The 15,725-nt window shown below is 45.0% G+C and overlaps 1 protein-coding gene across 11 annotated transcripts in view; it reads left to right on the forward strand.

Moving 5' to 3' along the window:
* Window positions 1-15,725, forward strand: part of VPS13D (vacuolar protein sorting 13 homolog D) — a 250,476-nt gene that overhangs the window by 146,301 nt on the left and 88,450 nt on the right. For all 11 annotated transcript variants that reach the window (XM_032863445.1, XM_032863446.1, XM_032863449.1 and 8 more), the window contains 3 exons: window positions 8,800-8,949; window positions 9,832-9,928; window positions 11,913-12,061. In XM_032863445.1, coding sequence (XP_032719336.1) covers window positions 8,800-8,949; window positions 9,832-9,928; window positions 11,913-12,061 — 396 coding nt within the window. The remainder of the gene's footprint in view (window positions 1-8,799; window positions 8,950-9,831; window positions 9,929-11,912; window positions 12,062-15,725) is intronic.

Below are 15,725 nucleotides of genomic sequence, written 5' to 3' on the forward strand. Positions count from 1 at the left end.
GGGCAAGGGCTGGGAGTGCTGCTGTCCCACAACCCAGGACGCTGGGGTGTTTAGCAGCACAGACAAAAACGGAGTCACTGGCCTGCAGGGCTGTCTGGAGAACAGACTGTACTTGCTCTGTGCTGAGACAGAGGACTGGGCCCAGTCACTTCTGCTCTGACTCTCAGAAGAGACACGGAAAGCTGTCAGAGAACAAAAGCCCCCAAAACCAGTTTTCACTGAGCCCTTCCCCCCAACAGAGGGCGGGGCAATTCTGCCCAAACAGGGTTGCCTGAGTAACAGCACGGCAGGCCCCTCCCCCAGAAGACAGGCTGGAAGAACAAGAGGCCGACAACCCTAAGGGCCTTATAAATGGGTGCATCTTGCTTGGGTTGTGTTCAACAGAGTTTGGACTCTGTACATTCCCTCAACCACCTCTCACCAGAATGACTAGGAGGAGGAACCCGCAACATAGGAAAAATTCAGAGATTGTGACCTTTGCCACTGAACTACTGGATATGGTTATAAGCAAAATGCCGGAATTAGACTTCAGGGTAACACTTATGCAGATAATAGCTAGGTTGGAGAAGAACATTAATGGCAACATAGATTCTCTAAGGGCAGAAGTGAGAGCTGATCTGGCAGAGCTTAAAAATGCTATCAATGAGATCCAATCTAATCTAGATACTCAAACAGCTAGGGTAAACGAGGCAGAAGAATGAATTAGTGATCTAGAAGACAAACTGGTGGAAAAGAAGGATGAGGAGGAAGCCTGGAGCAAACAGCTTAGAATCCATGAAAACAGAATTAGAGAAATAAATGATGCCATGAAATGATCCAACGTCAGAATTATTGGGATCCCTAAGGGGGGGTGGAGAGAGAGAAAGGACTAGAAGATATAGCTGAGCAAATCCTAGCTGAGATTTTCCCTAATCTGGAGAATGAAATAAGCGTCATGTCCTAGAAATAGAAGTCCCCCCTCCAAGATTAAAGAGGGAAGACTGACCCCCAGGCATGTGGTACTGAAATTCGTGAATCTTAAAACCAGAGAAGACATCTTACAGGCTGCTAGGGGGAAGAGATTCCTTCATACAAAGGGAGGAACATCAGAATAACATCAGACCTATCCACAGAAACCTGACAAGCCAAAAAGGTCTGGCAAGATATATTCAGGGTACTAAATGAGAAGAACATGCAGCCGAGAATACTTTATCTGGCAAGGCTGTCATTTAGAATGGATGGAGAGATCAAGAGCTCCCAAGACTGGCAAAAACTGAAAGAATATGTGACCACTAAGCTGGCCCTGCAAGAAGTACGAAGGGGGGTTCTATAAAAGAAGAAAGACCCCAAGAGTGATATAGAACAGAAATTTACAGAGACAATCTATAGAAAGAAGGACGTCACAGGCAACATGATGACAATAAAAACACACCTTTCAATAATCACTCCCAACATGAACAGCCTAAATGCTCCCATGAAATGGCATAGGGTTGCAGATTGGATAAAAAGACATATGGACCCATCCATATGCTGTCTACGAGAGACTAATTTTGAACCTAAAGATACATCTAGACTGCAAGTGAAGAGATGGGAGACTCATCTCTCGTGCCAACGGATTGCAAAAGAAAGGTAGGGTGGCAATCCTCATATCCGACAAATTAGATTTTAAGCTAAAGACCGTAGTAAGAGATACAGAAGGACACTGTATCATTCCTAAAGGGTCTATCCAACAAGAAAATCTAACAATTGTAAATATCTATGCCCCCAACATGGAGACAGTCAACTACATAAGCCAACTGTTAATCAAAACAAAGAAACATATGGATAATAATACATTAATTGTAGGGGATCTTAGCACTCTACTCTCAGCAATAGACAGATCACCTAAGCAGAAAATGAGCAAAGAAATAAGAACTTTGAATGACACATTGGACCAGATGGACCTCATAGGTATATACAGAACATTCCACCCTAAACCAACAGAATATTCATTCTTCTTGAGCACATGTGGAACTTTTTCCAGAATAGACCACATATGGGTCATGAATCAGATCTCAGCTGATACCAAAAGATTGAGATTATTCTTTGCATAGTCTCAGACCATAATGCTTTGAAACTGGAACTCAGTCACAAGAAAAAGTTTGGAAGAAATTCAAACTCTTGGAAGCTAAAGACCATCCTGCTCAAGAATGTTTGGGTCAACCAGGAAACAAACAGGTACTTAACTTAAACAATTCATGGAAACCAATGAAAATGAAATCACATCAGTCCAAAACATATCGGATACGACAAAGGAGGTTCTAAGGGGGAGATACATAGCCAAGCAAAGCCTCATTAAAAAAAAAAAACAAAAAACCAGAAAAATCCCGAATACGCAAACTCTCTCTATACCTTAAAGAACTGGAGAATCAACAACAAATTAAGCCTATCCCATGCATGAGAAGGGAAACAATTAAGATTAGAGCAGAGACCAATGAATTAGAAACCAGAGACATGGTAGAACACATCCATGAAACTAGAAGTGGCTTCTTTGAAAGAATTGATAAGATCGATAAACCACTGGCCAGACTAATCCAAAAGAAAAGAGAAAGGACCCAAATTAATAAAATTATGAATGAAAGCGGGGGAGATCACGACTAACATCAAGGAAATAGAAACAGCCATCAGAAATTATTATCAACAGCTATATGCCAATAATTAAGCAACCTAGAAGAAATGGGTGCATTCCTGGAAACCTATAAACTTCAAAGACTGAAACAGGAAGAAATTGACGACCTGAATAGACTAATAACTAGTAACAAGATTGAAGCCATGATCAAAAAACAAGAGTCAAGGACCTGATGGATTCTCTGGGGAATTCTACCAAACATTCAAAGAAGAAATAATAGGAGACTAAAGCAGTTTAAAAGAGTACAAACAGAAGGAAAACTTCCAGACTATGAAGCCAGCATTACCTTGAATATGGATGCCCAGATTCTCAACAAGATCCTAGCTAATAGGACCCAACAGCACATTAAAAAGATTATCCACCATGACCAGGTGGGATTTATTCCTGAGATGCAAGGGTGGTCCAACATTTGCCAATCAGTGTGATAGAGAACAAATTACTAAGGGAAGAGAGAAGAACCACATGGTCCTCTCAACCGATGCCAAAAAGGCATTTGACAAAATCCAGCATCCTTTCCTGATTAAAACTCTTCAGAGTATAGGGATAGAGAGAACATTCCTCAATTTCATAAAATCCATCTATGAAAAACCCAGAGCAAATATTCTCAATGGGGAAAAGCTGAGAGCCTTTCCCTTAAAATCAGGAGCATGACAAGGATGTCCACTCTTGCCACTATTGTTCAACTTAGTACTATAAGTCCCAGCAACAGCAATCAGGCAACAAAAAGAAATGAAAAGTATTCAAATTGGCAAAGAAGAAGTCAAACTCTCTCTCTTTGCAGATGACATGATACTTTATGTGGAAAACCCTAAAGACCCCACTCCCAAACTAATAGAATCCATACAGCAATTCAGTAATGTGGCAGGATACAAAATCAATGCACAGAAATCAGTTACTTTCTTATCCACTAACAATGAAACTGTGGAAAGAGAAATTAGAGAATCGATTCCATTTACAATAGCACCAAAAACCATAAGATACCTTGGAACCTAACCAAAGAGGTAAAGGATCTATACTCAGGGAACTATAGAACACTCATGAAAGAAACTGAAGACACAAAAAGATGGGAAGATATCCCACGCTCATGGATCAGAAGAACAACCATGGTTAAAGTGTCTGTGCTGCGCAGAGCATAGTACAGATTGCTATACTTTCAACGCCATCCCGATCAAAATAGCATCAGCATTTTCAAAGTGCTGGAACGAACAATCCTAAAATCTATATGGAACCAGGAAAGACCCTGAATCGCCAAGGAAATGTTGAAAAGGAAAAACAAAGTGGAGGCATCACGTTGCCTGATTTCAAGCTTTACTACAAAGCTGTGGTCACCAAGACAGCATGGTACGGGCACAAAAACAGACACATAGACCAATGGAACAGAGTGGAGAGCCTGGATATGGACCCTCAACTCTATGGTCAAATAATCTTCAATAAAGCCAGAAAAAATATCCAATGGAAAAAAAGACACTCTCTTCAATAAATGGTGCTGGGGAAATTGGAAAATATACAGAAGAATGAAACTCAGACCATTCTCTTGCACCATACACAAAGATAAACTCAAAATGGATGAAAGACCACAATGTGAGACAGGAATCCATCAAAAACCTAGAGGAGAACGTAGGTAGTAACCTCTTCGACATCAGCCACAGCAACTTCTTTCAAGACAGGTCTCCAAAGGCAAAGGAAACAAAAGTGAAAATGAACTTTTGGGACTTCATCAAAATAAAAAGCTTCTGCACAGCAAAGGAAACAGTCAACAAAACAAAGAGGCAACCCACAGAATGGAAGAAGATATTTGCAAATGACACTACAGACAAAGGGCTGATATCCAAGATCTGTAAAGAACTTCTCAAACTCAACACTCAAAAAACAAATAAGTCAAAATGGGCAGAAGACATGAGCAGACACTTTTCCAATGAAGACATACAAATGGCTAACAGACACATGAAAAAATGTTCGTCATCATTAGGCATCAGGGAAGTTCAAATCAACCACACTGAGATACCACTTACACCAGTTAGAATGACAAAAATTAACAAGGCAATAAACAAATGTTGGAGAGGATGTGGAGAGAGAGGAACCCTCTTATATTGTTGGTGAGAATGCAAGTTGGTGCAGCTACTTTGGAGGTTCCTCAAAAAATTAAAATTAAAGCTACCCTATGACCTGGCAATTGCACTACTGGGTATTTACCCTAAAGATATGGATGTAGTGAAAAGAAGGGCCATATGCACCCCAATGTTCATAGCAGCAATGGCCACAATAGCCAAACTGTGGAAAGAGCAGAGATGCTCTTCAGCAGACAAATGGATAAAGATATTGTCCATATATGCAATGGAATATTACTCAGCCATCAGAAAGGATGGCTTTTACCCAACTTTTGCTCAACATGGATGGGACTGGAGGAGATTATGCTGAGGCAGAGAAAGTCAATTATGTGGTTTCACTTGTGGAACATAAGGAGTAGCATGGAGGACATTAGGAGAAGGAAGGGAAAAATGAAGACGGGATATCGGAGGGGAAGATGAACCATGAGAGACTGTGGACTCTGAGAAACAAACTGAGGGTTTTAGAGGGGAGGAGTGTGGGGGATGGGTGAGGCCAGTGGTGGGTATTAAGGAGGGTACATACTACATGGAGCACTGGGTGTTATCTGTAAACAGTGAATCTTGGAACACTACATCAAAAACGAATGGTGTACTATATGGTGACTAACATAACATAATAATAAAAAATAAAAAAAGAAAAGAAAATTTCGTTACCCTCTCTGAATAATTGTTAGAATTATCAAATAAGCAGCAATTCATCAAAGGCATACTAGACTTGAATAGCACTACCAACCAAGTAGCCTAATTGACATTTATCCGGCACCCCACCTAGCAACAGCAGAAAACACGTTCTTCTCAAGTGCACAGGAAACATTTCCAAGAGAGACCACATTCTGTACCATAAAACAATTCCCAAGTGCAAAAGGATTCAAGTCACACAGTTTGTTCTCTCATCACAATGGAATTGAAGTGGAAATAACAGAAAGATCGTTGGGAAAGTCCCCCCAAATGATTGGAAACTAAAAAGAGCATATTTCTGAACAGCCCAGAGATCAGAGGAGAAATCAAAATAGAAATCAGAAAATATTTTGAACTAAACGAAGATGAAAATATAGCATGTCAAAGTTGGTGGAACACCACTGCAGCTCTACTGAAGGGAGATTTCTAGCACTATTAGAGGAGGATAAAGGTCTGGAAACTGTGAACTCAGGTGTCATCTTAAGAAACTAAACAACAACAACAAATTAAGCCTAAAATCAGCAGAAGAAAGGAAGTGAGAATCCCAGTGGAAATCACTGTAGTAGAAACCAGCAACCACAGTGAAAGGAAGGAAAGGAGGAAGGAAAGAAGGAAGTCAAAAGCTGCTTCTTTGAGAAAATCAGTAAAACTAACAAACTTCTAATGAGTTTGATCAGGAGGGGAAAGAGAGAAGACACAAATTACTGATGCCAAGAAAGGGGAAGGTGCCAGAGAGGCCCGCAACTTGACAGTTCTATGGGGATGGAGCTTTGAGGGGAGCTGTAAGCTCATCCCAGCCCCCCACTGGCTGCCCGGGGATGGGGCTGTTGGTGTTTGAGGCCACCGTGAACCTGGGGAGGGCAGGTGGGGTGGGAAAGCCACAGAGCTGGCTGTTCTTGCTGAGTTTCAGCTAACTTTCTCTGATTAGTGACCCCTGGACTGCTGCAAGCCCTTGGTTAACTGTCGAAGCTCTGAAAAGGTTGACTTTGACAATTTCTGCCCAAATTTTGTGGTTCTGCTATCAGAAGAGCTCTTGTCTTTGTAGCCTCGTGTTTGCAGCCCTTCCCTCCAGCCTCCACCAGGATTACCGTGTCCAGGAAACCAGTTCCTGGTAAACATTTCCAGAAGGATCCAAAGACCTAGACCTTGATTCTTTCCCTGGGTGGGGAGCCTGCATTCCTCCAGAGGCTGTGCATTGCGTGCCCCTGACCAGGTGTCCTTCTGCTCCCGCTCTACACTTCCATCCACCCGAAACCCCCTTTCAGAAAAATGTTTTTATCATACATCACAGAGAGAAAACGGTTCAGGCTAATCACATCTCGTTTGTTTGAGGACAGATAAAAAGTTACTATTTTGTCCTTCTATTTCTTGTCTTTTTTTCTTCACCTTACAGAGAAGCTCCAAGGAGCTATTTGTGCTTCATGAATTTCATTAACCCTTTAGTCAAGAATGTTTGTACTATAATACCTCTTGACTTAATGTGTGCCATAAATCGTGGAAAATAAACAGGTCTGAGAGTTGACCATGATTATAGCACTGGGAGAAAGAATGTTTAAAAATAGAAACTATGGTCCCCGTCCTTAGGAAGCATCTAATCTAATTGGGAGAATAACACTAGAATTTGTACCTCTTCCATATCTTGTATCAAGTGTGTTTGCCTCCATTATCAAGAATAACGGAGAGGTCAGAGTAAGGTGTCTTCTCCATTGGATGTGACGGGTGATTCGTTCACTCGGTAAATTCCTAGGGCATCGGCGGTGTGCCGGGCATGGCACTAGGCTCTGGGGAGAGCAGCCATGACTCAGGAGATGAGTTCTGCTCCCTTTGGGCTAGCAGGCCAGGGAAGAGGTCAGCCAACAGGGGGAGCGAGCAAGTGAGGAACATGACGGCCACCTGTGGGAACTGCTCAAAAGAATACGGAATGTTTTTGAGATTAAGTGGCCTGGGAAGATCTTCCCAGTGCAGTGAGAGCTAACCTTGGAGGAAGGGAGTGAGCGAGCCCTGGAGAAGGCTATTAGGGTAAAACGTATTCCCTCAGAATCCAGAGATTCTGAAGAGAGGAGAGCTGCCCCCTTTTGAGAAATAACCCGAAGGTTTGGGTAGGGGGAGGTTGGAGCGAACCTGGAGGGGATTGCTCTGTGCTGAAGGCGGGGCTGTGGGCAGTGGCTACATCATGGAGGCCGTGGCGAGAAGTTTGGTTTCATCCCAAGAGAAAGGGAAGCCTCTGTCAGGTGTAAAGGAATGAGGGACATGAGCTCACCTCGGCTGCTGTGCAGGGAGTACACAGTAGGGGTGAGGATGGAAGTAGGAAAAAGTGCTCATGCTCACGGTCTCTCGCCCTTATCTCTGCAACTTGAGAGCCAACAGGTTATCCAAATGGCTGTGTGGCCGTCCGTGTGATACACTGGAAGGGTCACAGGATTTGGTGCCAGAAGTGCCTGCATTTGAATCCTGACTCTTCCGTCTCACTAGCTGTGTGAGTGTGGGCAAGTGGTCTAACTTCTCTAAGCTTCTGTTTAGTCTTTTGTAAAACGGGGAGGAAGACTTTAGACTTTAGGGCCTCAGTAGGGCATATGTTCGGTGACGTGTAGGGAGTACGTACACGAATGTTCTCTTTCCTTGTCCTGATACGGAGCTTTGTTGGAAAACAAAGTGGAGGTGCCCCCTTCCTGCAGTGAGCCTCCTGACACCCCCTAAACACAGTGGGGTGTAGACAGTGTGCTCTGATCTGGTGCTGATTGGCGTGGGCGAATAGAGCAGTCCCTAACGCCACTGACATCATCGTTTCATTCCTAGCACGGACTTAACTTTGGTAAAGGCCACTGTTTCCATTTGGTAGCAGCCGAGCCACCAGTTCCCTAGTTTTCATGCTCTAGGGTCCGTCCACCTCGCTGATAGCCTTTAGGAGCGCTGGGCTTGACGTCAGACAGACCTGGAGTCAAGTTCTAGTTCTGTGAAGAACCCGCTGTGCAACCTTAAGCAAGGGCTTCTCCCCTCAGCTTCTTTATCGGTGCCATGAGGACAGGGATCATCCTCAGGAGGTTGTGGTCGGGACTGTAGCGGAGCCCTGACTCGAGTGCCTCTGACCTCACAGGTATCCCGTGATTCAGATCATGCGCGTGAGGGGACTAGCTTGGTGCCTGGCACGTGGCACTCACCACGCACAGGAGAGCTTCTGTTGTCATTCCAGCTACAGTTGTTGCTGGTCTGCAGTGAGGATACATTTTTCCAGCTGCTGCTGAAACAGAGGAACATGGCAGGGGTCCTTTCTGAGTGTCCTACCAAGGAGGGGACCCCATGCAACGAGAACAGAGAGCTGAGAGCTGAGCCGTTGTCCCTTCTTGTTTTGTCTTTTTCCTGGGCCAGGTGGACAATCAGCTCATTGGTACCACTCAGCCCTTCATGCTCTACGTGACTCCCCTGAGCAATGAGAATGAGGTCATCGAGACCGGCCCGGCCGTGCAGGTGAACGCGGTGAAGCTCCCCAGTAAGAGCGCTCTGACCAACATCTACAAGGTAGGCCGCTGGGGGAGGCTGCTGGGCTTGGTGCGGTGGCAGGAGCTGATCTGTTCTCTCGCGGCCAAGTCTCCGAGTGCGGGCTGTGGCCAGAAGTCGTCCTTCACGGTAAGGCAGTCTGACTTACTCCGTGGGGTAGGGGGCTCACAGCAGCTCCTCGTAGCACCCAGCGTTCTCGACTGTGGCTTTGCACAGGATAACGTGGAATCCCCAGGGCCCAGAGTCTGTATTCATCAGAGTCGAGTCTCTGTGGGAAAACATGGCATCTTCCAGGTTGATCAGGACCAGGTGTGACCCAGATGTGTTATTAGAATAATTAGTGGTAGGAGGGGTCTGACCTTGGGACAGACGTCCTCTTGTGTAAGCTGACTTACACTGACTACTAAAAGCACATCGTTGGACAGTGATGAGCTTTCTTCCCTGGAGAAGTTTCCACCTATAAGTGGGCTGATACAGCAGCAAACTCTGGAAAAGTGGGAGCTAAGAGGTTGCTTCCCCTATTTCTGCCCTTCGTCACCATTACCAGTGGGCCTGTGTGCAGCCCTCCAATCCTGCCGCTCCTTCAACGAGCTGCTGTCCACGTGAGCTCAGCACCAGAACGCTGTCCCCCGCAGCACATCTGCAAGCGGGATCCTGACTAAGGAGACACAGATGCCCCGGAAACCAAACAAGAGGGTGGTGAATTGTATATTAAACCTCTTCTGGAATTCTTGGCTAATTGTAACAACGTAGAGAGAGATGAGCCAGAAATCATTTGGCAGTGCGGTTACAAAATCACATGAGTAAAGAAACTGTGCCACGTCATTTGGGGGCCTTCTTCATGGCCCAGATGAAAGTTCCTTCTGGTGTTTATACTATTAATCCGAATCTCTCCGTCTCTAGCATCTGATGATCACAGCTCAGAGATTCACGGTGCAAATTGAAGAGAAACTGCTCCTCAAGCTGCTGAGTTTTTTTGGCTACGATCAAGCAGAATCAGGTACTGTTGAATATTCTAGATTTATGTCTGGGAAGTGACCCACGAATGGCCTTTCCTAGTCCACTTGTGAAAATAGGCGGCTTCTGAGTACCCGACAAACGCCCTTCCCACCTCGCAGCCAGAGCCCAGAAGCTGAGGCTTGCGTCTCAGCAGCTTTTTTCCGAACAGCCTATTGACAGGGGCTGCGGAGGGTGCGGATGCGGGCATGAGGGAAGCTTCTTAGAGGGTGTCTTGGGGTCCCCAGGGTTCAGCCTTTGGGAAGCAGCCCACTTTTCCTCTTCGTTGTACATTTGTTGACTCATCTGCTTGAGGATAACAGAAATGTTCGTCATTTAGCAAATCACTTTGTTTCCTAACCTTTGTTTAGTAAACAGACTGGGGACCAAGAATCAGAAATCCCTTCGGCAGTTCCTTTGATTTAGTTAAGGGAAAAAAAAAATTGACTAGCCTTAACTTCTTAACTTTTTACTTCCATGCCCTTATGCCTTAATGTCATTACCAAGTTTTCTAGTTACTTGACTCTTCTTTAGAGACAGGAGTGAGAGAAGCTGTTGGAAACCCTACATGTCCCAGCATTCACTACAGAAATCATACAGCTTTTGTCTCTTTATTTTAGATTCCTCCTCATGGCCTTTGTAAGACTGAATATAGAACTTAGAAAGAAGTCGGCAGTGCTTAGTCTTTTGAAGACTAAACCGAATATCGAAACTGAGAAATGATAAGATAGACTTGAATGTTTTTATGCCCACGTTGGCTAGAGAAATAAACCACTGGGGACGTGTGTGCATATGTACATACTTAGACACAACATAAGAAAAATATTTTTGCTCTTTAGCCCAGGCTTAACGATTCAAACTTTAAGTGTATTTGGGATCAGGAGCAAGATTCTATCTGTTTAAAACTATGTTTTCCACTCTGGGTGTGTGTTTGGACTCAGACAGCCACTCGAGACCCTGCCTGCAGGTAGCCAGGCTCCTTTGGCACCTTCCTGGGAAGGTGCTTTCAATTTTACTGGACGTGCTTTTCTCGTAAGTTGCTCTAAATAAATTTCTCACCAAGCATTGTATAGACGTTTATAAAATCCCGGCCTTTGTTTCACTGGAGCGTCTCTTCCACGCTCCCTGTGTAGGTTCCCTGAATACAAATGGGCAGGTCTCTCTTGCAGCGTCATTTTCTCAAACCTCATCCCTTGTTTTCTATAAAGAGAACCATAAACGCGTACAGCATACATTTGTTTGATAGGCAGATCGGTACAGTCTCCTTGGTTGTATTTCTAAGGCCCGTGAAGCCAAGTGAAAGTAAGCTGACCACGTGGTTGTGGGCACAGGAGCAAGGCAGAGAGCACATTGCTGTGTGCCAGCCCACGTCACTCCTTCTCACTACGCAAGACGTAAAAATAAAAATCTGCTTCGACTCTGCTGCTTTCACTAACGTCCGCCATTTGGGAGAGAGGGTGCCTGCTGCCATGACGTCAGCTCGTTATAGCCTGTGCCGGTTTCTTTTAAAGGCATTCTCTTGCACTCAGATACCTTATTCACCTGGTGATGTCGTTCATTGTAGTTCAGTTAAACTCTACTCCGAGGGATGCTGTTTGGATATCATCTCATGAAATAAATGCAGATAATCGGGGTCATTTATGATAATCATAATAAGAACAACACGGTTTCTAGAAGACTCGTTGCCAGCACACACCCGTGGCCTCTGGCTTCCCCACCTGCATGATTTTTTTTCCAAAGATGATGTCTGCCAGATGGTATGGAGTCACAAAAGATTAGGCTATTGTACTTTCTTGGTAAACAAGAGGAAGCACATCTGCTTTTACCAAGAAGTGGCATCGGGATACTGTACATAGCACCAAACCCTGAAAAACTAAATTTGGAGACATGTTGACATTTTTGTATGATTATTTTTCAGTGTTAGCATTTGATGTGTGAGACTTCAGGAGTTTTGTTTTTTTTTTTTCACTATTTTACTCTTGTACCAGAGGTGGAAAAGTATGATGAAAACCTCCACGATAAGACGGCTGAGCAGGGTGGAACACCAATTCGGTACTACTTCGAAAACCTCAAAATCAGCATTCCCCAGATCAAGCTGAGTGTGTTCACCTCCAACAAGCTACCGCTGGATCTCAAGGTGAGCGGATATCCGGGTAAGAGTTAAACAGTGGCTTTCCCTGGAAAAGAGTGAGTATGTTTCCTGTTTGCTTTTTCTGTCCAGGATCATCTTCAATAGCAGGTATTTTTACAGGTTTCCCTTTTAGAAGGTTCAAAATATATACACACACACGTACATGTGTATACATATGTGTGTACATACGGACATATGTGTAGATGTACATGCACTTTTTAAAATACTTAAGTAAGAGCAAACAGAATTACATAAAACCCGTCTTCTTAGCTCTTGGCTTGTCTCAATGAGGTCAGAGCCTACTTTCCTAGGGCCGCTCGCAGATTCAGGAGAAAAGTTACAAGCAAGACAGTACCTGCCTTTTGTGCCCAAGACCTGCCTGCCCATCTGGTTCTCTCCACCTCTGCGTGAATGGCTGATACCAGAAATGTCCACTACCGTCAAGGAGCACACTCGGCCCCATACCACTGAGATGTGGCCTCCCTCACCACCATCTCAGAATGTGACACGCCTGCAGACCATCCTGACCTGCCCTTGACAGAGAGGGCCTGGATTCCATCTTCGTCTACTGCAGGAAGATCCATTTTAACGAAGGGCTGGGGCTGGGATTCACATCCAAGCCTGCGTGACTCGGAAGCCCGTACCGTGCTGCACTGTACCATATACTGTCGTCCCCCCTGCCCCGCCCCCCGCGAACATAAGGCATCAGAGCACTTAAAAGCTGTGAGAGTCCTTGGTGAGCAAGGATGTTGGAGTTCAGAGAGTTCTTTCACTCAGGCCTTGTGGGTCGGCCGTGATGGGAGCAGGAGGATGCCCCAGGTGCTTGTTAGAAAGTCTTTTCTTAGACCGAGGCTGAATCTGCCTCACTGCCGCTCGGACCCATCGCTTCTGGTTCTTTTCGTTTATTGCCCTTGAAGACGGTTGTCAAGGCACCTGCTCCCTCCACCTCCCACCCGCAACCACCAGCCCAGGATGCGGCCACTGCCCCACGTGGCCTCTTTTCAGATGCTGTGTGGTGGCCTCTCTTCTGAGCAGGAACAGCTACAGACCTGAACAGACAAATAATACACCTGGCGTCCTCCGTTCAGCTGCCTGCCGGGACTGTCCAGCAGTGCGCCGCGTGACGCAGCGCGGTGGGGACCGTGGCGTGTGGGGTGAGTGCCCTTCATCTGAAGGGGCCACCTCGACTCAGCTCCGGCCAGTTGCTGTCACAGGGCAACGTGAACCCAGTGTGGCCGGATCCCCAGATTTTTAAAGCGAAGCCAGAAATCTGGGTGTTTATGTGGAATCTCCTGGTTTTGAAATGTTGGCAACCGGTTTGAGTTCTTTTCTTTAAAAACCTTTTGGGCTTGACAAAACACATGTGTGGGCCTCATGTGGTGCCTGGTTTGCCAACTCACAACTTCTAAAACAGACCTATAGGTAACGAGACAGTGGTCTGGTCATCAGCAGATCATACTTGGATAAGGATGGGGCAAGGGTGGCTGCTTCATTTCCGCGGCAAGCTGGGGATGCTGGTCAGGACCAGAGGGGCAGGAGTTGCTTTGCAACCATCCTGAGAACAGCGTTGCGTGCCCTTTCCAGCGGACTCTCCTGTCTGCTTGATTGGCTTTAATTTCATGTTTCCCAGGAGACTAAAGATACTTATAATTAGCCTGGGAGTGGGGGGAAAACCATGGGAAAACCACTATCTTGTTAATATCCACAAGTATCCACTTGACTTATGTGACCCCTTGGAATGGGTTTGTTTGATAAAGTATATATTCCCCCAGAACACTTGGCATGCGCCCAACAAACCAATGTTAAGCATTTCCTGAGAGTTAAGGACTTCTTGTTTTTTAAATCATCTTACTTAGAAACACAGACACCTAACGGTTCCTTTCAGATCGCTCCCAGCAAAACACTTTCCCCCAGCCTGACAAATGCAATAGGGTTTCCTACAGCTGAAGTAGGTCCAGACCTCTGGGGACAGGGTGCCATTGCGTGCGTGATGCTGTGGGAACGGTACACGGGCGATCCGTTAAGGCCAATGTTCCATTTGTCACCGTACTGAAGGAACATTTTGAAGGCCTTTTCAGATGATTGTTCCAGAAATCCAGTGGAGCAGCTGTGTCATGAGCTGGGTGGCTGGGGGTGGGAGGGCATCCTGAATGGGGCACATTACTGTTTCAGGCAGGGTGCTGGGAATTGGGACTTCAGAGTTAAATTCTCAGCTTGTGGAAGTCACCGTTTCACTGTGTCTCGAGTTCTCCTCGTGGAGTCTGGGACTCATAAAATAATGTCATTTATTCAAAGAGTTTCCTAACAGATTAATATCCCTTTATTAGCAGCTCTTAGAAAGAGCCGTGTGCTCTTTGAGATGACTGTGTAATGGCTCAAAGTATGTGCTTAGGGAATGGAGTGCTGTCCCAGAGCAGGAATCACAAGAGTCTGACTAAAAGGTAACCGTGTCTTTGGTATTGAAGGAATAATTATCTTGATTCTCTTGACTCCAGGCCAGAAGTGAGGCTGTCCGAAATCTCAGAGGGAAGTCTCTTCACGTTTACACGGAGGGCACATTATTGCCAGATACAGTGTCTGTTCAGAAGGACTGAGAGCACTTCCCCATCTGCTATCTCGATTGGATTCCTTCCTCTGTGATGGGAGAAGGGGGAGATAATAGCTCCATTTCACAAAGGCAGACACATCCTTCCCCTCCCCCCTTCCTCTCCATTATTCTCCCCAGCCTGCACTACTAGGGAGTAGAAGGGTAAGATGGAAAAACCAGGTAGTTTGTATGTACTTGGGTTTTTTTTTTTTTTAAAGATCAAAAGAAGCCAGGAGCCTTTCAAAGGTTTCACGAGGTGGCCTACAGCAGTCCTTTTCCCATTTAGAGCATTGGGGTATTACAAAAGAAGGGCTTTAATTGAGCAATCTAGTTTGGAAGAAAACCCACATTTTAATGGTCAGAGAGCAAGAGGGTGGGGTGAGGGGGAATTTCAAACAAAGACACTATTTAAAAAGCCTAAAACTGTCTTCTCAAAGGCTTGAAATAATTTGTTGGGAAACTTCAGACCCTTTACTTTTTTCCTCCCCTCCCTAAATAAAAACCAGATTTGTTAAAAGGAAAAAAGATCCAGTATTGTTAATTGTATTTCAGAAAGTGCCAGAGAGGGAACTATGCCTGTAGTTTTAAACACTGTCCCAGGAGGGAAATGGGCAAATACCCTGCTTCACATAAACAGTCTCTATGTACCATAAATAAACCTTTAAAGAATGAATTCCAGACAGTTTTGTTTAGTGCAGGATAAACTCAGAAAGGAAAAGACGTGGCCCAGGGACTGGCTTGTGATCCGAGACCTTATGGCATATGGACAGGTATCTCTTCTTTCAACTCCATAAAGTTTCTGGAAGACTTCAGCGGTTTTCGTCTGGAGGAGGTAGGAATAGACAGTTTCCTAGTTTTATTAGGAACTTCTGAGCCCAGATGGCTTTCTCCAGAATCCGTTTTATAACAGGAAACTGTCTGCTACTTGAGTAAATAAGCATCAATTTTGTATACTACTGTATTCGATTAGTCATTTCGTTACTACAGGAAAAAGCCCTGTTTGGCTCTTTCCCCTCATCTGTTTTCCTTTGACTGACCCGAACAACCTGAAGGTGGCAGATTAATTCATACCCAGGGCTGCAT

The sequence above is a fragment of the Lontra canadensis genome, unplaced genomic scaffold (genome assembly GCF_010015895.1).
Source record: "Lontra canadensis isolate GAN:19392208 unplaced genomic scaffold, GSC_riverotter_1.0 scaffold25, whole genome shotgun sequence".
In the NCBI taxonomy this organism is placed as follows: Eukaryota; Metazoa; Chordata; class Mammalia; order Carnivora; family Mustelidae; genus Lontra; species Lontra canadensis.